Genomic DNA, 9,339 nt, shown 5'->3' on the forward strand with positions numbered 1-9,339 from the left:
ATTGAAACCTCTTGCTATTTCCTCTCCCACCCTCTAGTCCTTGGTGTTTCTGTTTTGAGTCCTTTGCTGTCAACTCATGGGGAAAGCGCAAACCTAAATCTGGGTGTTAAATCCCCTAGTCCAGGACCAGAGAAAACACAAGGAAACTCTCTACTTTGCCAGACTCTTAATGTATCAATTGACTCATTTTATAAGACCATAAAAGATTCAGAATTCCAAGGATCCAAACATCAGCCAGAAAAATTTTCAACAAAGTCCTTTTTATTTATTTCACTAGAAATTACTTTATTAAATCACCAGGAATTTTCAGCACAAGATTTAACATCTTAATGACCATCAAGGCCTGGACTCTGAGACTTGCTCTGCCTCTCCCAGTCCTTAAAGGGGTTTAGAGGGAGAGACATCATTAACAGAGACCAAGGCAGATGGTTGCCGTCCTCCTTTCCCAGTCATTGGACAAGCTGCTCAATTCTTGTCCAGAGCAGGAAAGAGACAGTATTTCAGAAAAATCTAGTAAAGAATTTGGCATTGTATCATAAGATCTTTTTTTAACAATTTATATTTATCAACAGTATTGGTCCAAATTTGTTTGCTTCTAAGTTTTTTTTTTTTTTACAATTTACTTTTTTTGGTATGTATGTAATTTTAACATACAGTCTCACTCCCTGTGCAAATTAATCAACCCAGTGCCAAGAAAAATCTCTCAAACCAGAATAGCTTCATTTGCCATTGGAAAGAGGAAAGAGATTTTTCTGCTTTTTTATGCAAGAGTTGAACAACCACCCCCCCACACAAACACGCCAAAGTCCAAATATTACTTCTGGTCTTGGAATGTGCAGCTTATGATGGGCTGATTCAAATTACCTAGAAAGGGCAACTGTGGAACTACTATGCAGGTAGCCTTCTTTGGAAATTCCTTCTTAAAATTAACTCTTGAGAATCATTCATGATTGTGTTCAAAGGCTCTAAGGTCCAGACAACTTCTGCTATTCCATCTCACAAGCTAGATTCAGAGGAGGCACTGGAATTGTCCGGAGCAAGAGCAGCAGCAGTGGCCCCACGAGGTACGACCTCAATAACTCGAGGCTTGTCAATGATCCGGGCAGTCCGGTTTCCCTTTTCCACAATGCCGACGATCCATGCTTGGTGTCCCTCTCCATACTTGGAAGATTTGATTTCAGAACAAAAGCGAGCCGCCTGTTCCCTTGGCAAACAAATCAGTAATCCCCCAGAAGTTTCTGCTGAGGTTCCTTGAAGGAGCCCAAACCGCCCACTGGCCTTGCTGATGGCAACCATCTTGGCAATGATTGGCAGATTATGAATGACGAAGGACACCTCATTTCTTTGTTGTTTTGCAAGGTTTTGGGAGTGTCCTAGAATGCCAAAGCCTGTGATATCTGTGGCTGCATGGGCATTAAATGTGTGCATTAACCCAGCAGCAGTTCTGTTTAGGGTAGCCATATTGAACATGGCTTCCTGATAGGCCAGCTCTACCTCTTCTCTGGAGACCACCATCTTTATCTTATTCCATCTTTCAGGATTATCTAGCCATTGGTGGGCATTAACAGCAACTTGGGTTCCTAAGGGTTTGGTTAACACGAGCACATCCCCAACAACTGCACTGTCAGGCATTATGAATTCATTTGGCTGACACACCACAGTGGCAACCCCACCCACGATAATCCAAGGGTTTACCACGGTTTGTCCACCAGTCACTGCAGTCCCTCCCTCCTCAGCAGCATCCCGGAAGCCTCTGATCATCATTGGGGTTATCTTTTCTCGTTCCTCTTCAGTCATATTCTGGCTGATGCCGAGTAACATCAACATGTTGTCACATTCAGTAATGCCCATGGCATAGAGGTCACTTAGCACGTTGGCACAAGCTATGCGCCCCATCATGTAGGGATCTTCTACCAAGGGGTAAAAGAAGTCCGTGGTCTGCACCAGTGACAAGCCTCCGTGTCTCAGGGGTATGACGCAGGAGTCCATCCCAATGCCCAGGGCTGGAAAGGTTGGGCTGGATTCCGCCCTGACCGGCAGGCTGGCTTCCTGGGCCGCCTCTTCGTGGCCTCCGACCAGGCCCCGGCCCAGCGGGTGCCGCTCGTCCGGCCGCGTCAGTCCCTCCAGGAGTTTGAGCAGAGTCTCCTGGGGGACCTTGCAACCTCAGCCCTTCATGCCGGAGAAGCCCGTCAGCCGCCAGCTCGGGCTGAGGCCCAACGCCTGGGGCTCGAAGGGCCGGTAGCTCGAGAAGCCCCGACCCAGAGATAAGCCCGCCGGACCCGCGGAGCCTTCTGTCGCCGCCGCCATCGCCTCCCCGCTGGCGCCCGTCGCCGCAGTTCCTGCCATCACGCCTGCCTGGCAGGGAAGGGAAAAGAGGCGAGGCTCCTTTTATTCTCTACTCCAGTTAATAGCGAGTAACTGTCAGATATTACCGCAGAGATTCTCTCCGACCCAACTAGCGCCTCCGGACTCAAAGAACGCCGCGCGCTCCTGGCCTTCCTGAGTGAAGAACCGACAGCCTCCTGTATTTATACCCCTGGTGATTGACAGTCATTTTATCCAATGACGACTTTGCTACGGAGAGGCGGGCTTCCTTTGGTCAAAAAGACTTACGTATTACGTACGAATCAACCACCAACTTGCAAAATTGGTATCGGCAAGATTACAGAACTAGCGTTTGGTTCTCTCCCCTTACTGTAATTTAATTGAGCGTGGCTGGCGGAACTCTGCTCTTCTAAAAGCAGTTTACCTAGTACAGCATTTTTAAACACGAGGGAACATCCGTCACTTGGCAAACCTCAAGCCGGCTAGAATTGTTCAAAGGTCACTTGACAGCGCGTATGATCAGTCCAGGGTAGGAAAATAGCCAATGGGGGAAAAAATCGGAAAGAATAATGAGAAATGAGATATTAAGTTCCTACCATTATGTAAGCAAACTGCAGCATCAAAATAATAAAATGTTAAAATGGGTTTGAAAGAGTTTTAGCACTCAAGACACCTGCATGGGTCTCGATGCTGTTTCCACCAGTCTATAAGAGTCACGTTCCCTTTTCTCCGCTTTACTTGACTCATCTGAACAACAAAGTAGTTTACCTAGATCCGTTCTGTTCTGAAGTTTCTATATCTCTTTAAGTTAATACAAATGAGAATCTGTGATGTACCCATGAAGGGCAGTTTGCCAATGTCTATTAAAATTATAACTACACATAATACCTTTGATCCAGCAGTTCCAATTCTAGGACTTTATCCTACCAGAATGAGTGAGAAATATGTTTTTTATTGCTGTGCTGTTTGGAATATCAACATACTGGAATCAACGTAAATGTTTATGTTATGATTTAAATAAATTGTTATACATTTATATAACAAGCTACCAAGCAACCATAAAAAATAAGGAGGAAACACTGATATAATTATATTAATAATAGTTACAGTTCTGATAGGCACAGTTCTAAATGCTTTACATATATTAACTAATTTAATTTCATAAAATCTTGAGTTAGGATTCTTTCCACACCTTACAAATAAGGAATATAAGGCACAAAGAGATTAAATGACCTATTCAAGGTTAAAGCCAGCTTAGCGTGTAGCCGAATATACATCCAAACAATCTGCTCCAGAGAACATCAGGTTATATTGCCTATGATGTTTGTTAAGAGAAATAAGCAAGCTTCAGAACAGTGTGGATAGAATGCTACTTACTATTTGTTGTAAAAGGGAGAAGTATATGTGATAGCATATTTCTGGAAGGATGATCACCAGAAACTGATAATATCGATTGCTCCAGGGAGGGAATGATGTGCTTAAGGGATGGAAGATTTTTCCTTTTATTGTCCTTTTGTTCCTTTAACATTTGGAACTTTAAAAAGAACATTTTTAAATATATGAATGTATTACATACTTTTAAAAAGTAACTTCCCGTGAGAGTATAAATTGGTGCAACCATTTTGGAAAAATGTTTGACCTTAACTGATAAAGTTGAACATATGGAATCCCATGCATTCCACCCACAGGTGGAATGCCTCAGCAGTTCTACTGATAGGACATGCCCTAGAAGAAATCCTGCGCATGTACCCCAGGAGATACAGAATGTAAGAGTTCTGGAGATGAATCACACAACAATAGGAATGCATGTACCCCAGGAGATATGTACAGAATGTACGAGTTCTGGAGATGAATCACACAACAATAGGAATGTAGTCAACACTAATGGTTAAGATGGTAAATTTTATGCTGTGTATTTTGCCACAAAAATATTTAAAAAATAGGAGATACCTATAGATCTTATAGTACATCATTACATTTGGTTTTTATTAATGCACAACACAGTATTAAGGCATGGAGTGAATTGGAAGGAACTTGAACATTAGAATTAGACTGAGTTGCAATCTTGGCCCACCTAATGACCTTGGGAGAATTGTTTAACTTCTACTAACCTCAGTTTCATTGCTTATAAAATAATCCTTTCACCTGAAGATAATACATATCAGATAGGAATGTTATGAGAATTAAATTTTAAAATGTGTGTAAAGCACCTAATACAGTTCCTGGCTGATGGTAAACTTAAAATAAATGATAGAACCAAACAGTACTGTTAATGTGGATATAGGGACTAGAATTTAAATTAACAAAACATAACATTCTTGGAAAATTTTTTATAAAAACAAAGCTATTTATCTTCCCTTAAAAAAATAACTATAGCAGCAAGACACTGGAAATAACCCAGTGTCTGTTAACAGGGGAATACATAAATAAATGTGGTAAAATAAATGTACAAAGTAGAATATTATTTTTCTGTGAAAATGAATTATAAGTATAGCTATCAATCTCAAAAACAAAATGTGGAGAGTAAGAAGTTACAGAATAACACATAAACTAAGATGCCATTTATATAAAGTTCAACACCAGGAAAAGCAATAATATATTAAGAGATACATAAATGATAAAAAAAAAACAAACAACCTTTAAAAAGGTAAGCATAGGGATTACTTCTGGGGAAAGTCACATAGGGGATCTCTGGGCTGTGTTAAAATCTGTTCCTTGGGTGGGTGGTAGCTAATGGGTGTTCTTTAAACCATACATATGTATTTCCCCACACTCTTTTTGTAAGTAAGCTGTATTTCAACATTTTGAAAAAGCATGCTATATTTCAGAATCAAAAATACAAAAAGAAAAAGAGATAGTGAAAAAGCAATAGCTATGGAAGCAAAAGACCTCTGGGTTTTGTCTGACCTCTGGATTTGCTATCCGTGAGTTATCTGGCCTTGAGGAAGTTGTATAACCTCTTTACACCTTAGTTTCCACTTCTGCAAAATGAGGGTTATAATCTCTGCTTAGGATCTGGTGAGAGGATCATATGAAAACCTCAACTATGAAAAGTTCTTCACAAAATGTTCAGCATAATGTACATGTGAAGGATCCTCATGTCACTAAAAGAAAAACAGAAACATTCTATTCCACCCATAGTCACCTCGCCTGGGTAAAAAAGGGACTAGACCAGATGCCCCTGGTTATATGTTCTTTCAGTTCTGTGGACTTTTCCTTCTTGGCACATAGCGTTATTTGTAATTCTTTATTCATGTGCTTTCACCATGACCATCTGCCTCCCCAACTAGTCTGTAAGCACCATAGGGCAGAGGCTGCTCTGTTTTTCCACCTTGCTTTCTCTAGCACTTTATATGGCAATAACATTTGTCAAATGAATGCATCATTTTATACAATACACTTTGCTGGCACATATGATGAGCCAGGCATGGTACTGAGCATTTCACATTTATTTAGTTCCTCATTTAATCCTCATAGCAGCCACAGGAGACTAGCATTATTATCTTCATTTTACAGATGAGGAAACTGAAGTCCTAGATAAGTTAAGAGTCTTGCACAGGGTCATCATCTGGGAATCAACCCCCTTACCCTGGGGGCCCCCTCGATTATTCTAACAATCCCCACCATGCCCCTTAAGGAAGAAAGATTCTTTTGGGGGAATGTTTTCACCCATATAGTTCCCTGTTCCTTCTACTTGGAGGCAATGTTCACTTGTGCCAATGTAAAGAAAGTCATAAATTTGCCTCGGCCAGTGACAAACCCACTGGATTCAGAAGTTCATTTGCCTTTCTGCAGGAGATCCACATGGGCGTCTTGCAGGTGATTTTTGTGACTGTATCATGAGCATTTGAAAGCAACCTTTTTACCTTTTTCTGAACTACACTTACCATTTGGGTTAAAGCATGTGGGTCAAAGATTGCCAAAGTAAAAACGTGGAGGGGGCATTGGGAGAGCAGGCAAGGAAGACAGTTCTAAAGAATAAAAGGATCTGAGTGCCAACCCCTCATTCGTTTTTCATATGTAACAAAAGCATTGGGGCTAGGGCTAGTTATAGTTTTTTCAGTACACATTCTTCCAATTAAAAAATTTATTCTTAATTATAGTTTAAATACAATATTATATTCATTTCAGGTGCACGACATAATGATTCAACATTTATGTACCTTACAAAGTGATCACCATGGTAAGACTAGTAACCATTGGTCATTGTACATAGTTATTATAAAATTATTGACTCTATTCCCTATGCTATACATTACATCCCTGTCACTTACTTCATAACTGAAAGTTTGTACTTCTTAATCCCCTTCCCCTTTTTTGCCCAATCCCTACCCGCTCCCTCTGGCAATCATCAGTTTGTTCTCTGTATCTATGAGTTTGCTTCTGTTTTGTTTTGTTTATTTGTTTTTGTTTTTTAGATTTCACATATAAGTGAAATCATATGGTATTTGTCTTTCTCTGTCAGACTTATTTCACTTAACATAATATTCTCTAGGTCCATCCATGTTGTTGCAAATGGCAAGATTTCATTCTTTTTTTATGGCAGAGTAATAAAACAATTATAGATTATAGATAGGTATTTACTTATTGCTATTTTTAAAATTATTATTATTTTATTATTATTTTGTAGTTCTTCTCTGTTCCTCCTTGCTTTCTTTTCTTGTATGTTGATAACTTTCTTTAGTGATTTGTTTGGGTTCCTTTTTTCTTTACTTTTTGTGTATCTATTATAGATTTTTGGTTTGGAGTTGCCATAAGATTCGTACATAACAAGCTATTTTAAGTTCATGGTCACTTAAGTTCAAATGCATTCTAAAATCACTACTTTTTCACTCACCCCAATGTTGGTTTTGACATATTTTACAGTGTGTGTGTGTGTATCCCTTAATGTATTACTGTAGTTATACGTGCTTTTATTACTCTTGTTTTTTAACCTTCATACTAGTTTTATTATTGTTTGATCCACTACATTTACTAAATGTTTGCCTTTATCAGTGAGATTGTTTTCTTTCCAATATTTTCTTATTTTTAGTCTTGGCCTTTTCTTTTCCAATTTAAGAAGTTCCTTTAACATTTCTTTTATTGCCTGTTTAGTGGTGATGATCTCTTTTAGCTTTTGCTTGTCTGGGATACAGTTTTGTTTTTCAAGGAATATTTAATAAGATAGGTGCATATGCTTTTCTAACATGTATTTTTATATCAACGAATCTAAAGCAAAACGTCCCATTCATTGGTTGAAAATGCCCTGCTTTATGTGTGTACATTGAGTACAATTTTTAAAATACTGTAATTATAACTTTAGACTTCAGAATTTGAATAAGTGCCAGTGTTCTCTCCTGTTTTCATATAGGAAAAGAAAATTCCTTTGAAAATAATCTGAAGCCTGGACAAAAGCTTAGGATTACTCCGTAGCGTCTTCATGATTCAGATGATACAAGGGAAGCTTCACTTCAACCATTTAGAGAAGACATTCCAGCTCACATGATCTCATCGACCAGGTGAATGTTGGTGGCAATCACTGTATAGGAGTGAAGTCTCTTCTTTACACAACAATTATCCCATATGCCTATTTCTGCTGCTACCATTGGCTCACCTGTGTTTGAATCCACACCCACAAGGTGACCTGATTCTGAATGTTTTGCTTGAACTTTAACTAGTGTTTCCTGAAGATCAAAACCAAAATTCTGAGCAAGAACCTTGGGAATAATGAGCAATATACCAGCAAATGCTTGAACTCCAGGTTGGGCCCTGCCCTTTACACTGAGCTTATATTTAATCAGGGCTTCTGTTATTGTCATTTCCACTGCATCAGCACCTGGAACTACACAGCCATCATCAATATCATTTTTAACAGCCCTCAAGCCATCTCTTTTTGCACCTTTGATTTGAGTCCTTTGACCAATAAAGTGACAGAGTGAGGATTGTTATATTTCCCAATAAAGGTAAACTTCTCTTCTACCAGTGTATACTCATAGACAAGTCCTGCATGTCCCAAACAATCAAGATTTAGGTCATCAAAGGAATTTAGAGCTACCCTACCACAAGCAAGAGTCAGTCTTTCCATATTTCTCCTTTCATATTTCTGCACAGAGCTACTATGCCTTTTTTTTTGCGAGAGTATCTAAAGGAAATGGGTCAATTCCCTTTTGAATAATAACAAAAATTTTTTTTTACCTGAGTCGCTACACTTTCTTTTTCAGTTCTATTATTTTTTTAACTCTATCTTTAGCGAATTTTCTTTCAGCTTTTACTACTTTCTCACTTTTCTGCACTCTTATAAAAAAAAAAAGCCAGAATTCACTTTTGTTTTGTCATATTCTAATGACACATTGCACATGAGGATGTATGCATCTTCTGCTCTATTTTTCATATCAGGATGCTGTGCCATATGATCCAAAACAAGACCCCTGATTGAGCTTGTATCAGTTTCAGATTTCTGTTTCATCTCCATGATCTCAACCATGAAGAGGTCAATAGGTTCATCTGGTTTTTTAATGGAAAAAATGGAGTTAACTACGGCTTCTGTTAAGACATCAGCAAGTTCAGCATGAACTTTAGTACGCAGAGATGTTCTGGCCACACCTATGAGTGTTTTCTCTGTCCATCTTTTTGCTCACTTTGATTTGTCCCCAAAACTGATGTGCCTTTTTCTTTGCAGCTTCAGATACTTCTGTCATTAATCTGGAATGAAGACTTTCAGAAATGTAGAGATCTGCCTATTTCAACAGCTCTCTAATGATCCGGACCATCACCAGTTACATGATCCTGGACTGTTGATACTTTGGCTGTTAAGGAGGCTGTTGGGTATTGAATTTGCATTTCATGAAACAGCACGTTGCCATCTTTAGTAAGCTTAATGTCTCCAGCACCAGAAACAAGCATCTTTATGGTACCCTTAGGCCCCAAGTGGGTCCTCAGCATGTCGTGCAACCCACGGGCCACTCTGATGTTGACCGCCAAAGCTGCCTGAGTTCAGGTTACCTCAGCCTTAGAGTTCAGAGTCTTCACAGCCAT

The 9,339-nt window shown here is 39.3% G+C and overlaps 1 protein-coding gene and 1 pseudogene across 1 annotated transcript; both read right to left on the reverse strand.

Annotated features, from left to right (window-relative positions):
- Window positions 1–241: 241 nt before the first annotated feature.
- SEPHS2 (selenophosphate synthetase 2) lies at window positions 242–2,513 on the reverse strand. The gene has a single exon (XM_006926975.2). The coding sequence runs from the start codon at window positions 2,344–2,346 to the stop codon at window positions 997–999; it is 1,350 nt and encodes a 449-aa protein (XP_006927037.2). The 5' UTR covers window positions 2,347–2,513; the 3' UTR covers window positions 242–996.
- A 5,262-nt stretch (window positions 2,514–7,775) lies between these two features.
- Window positions 7,776–9,339, reverse strand: LOC102888255 (annotated as a pseudogene).

The sequence above is a fragment of the Pteropus alecto genome, unplaced genomic scaffold (genome assembly GCF_000325575.1).
Source record: "Pteropus alecto unplaced genomic scaffold, ASM32557v1 scaffold44, whole genome shotgun sequence".
NCBI classification, from domain to species: Eukaryota; Metazoa; Chordata; class Mammalia; order Chiroptera; family Pteropodidae; genus Pteropus; species Pteropus alecto.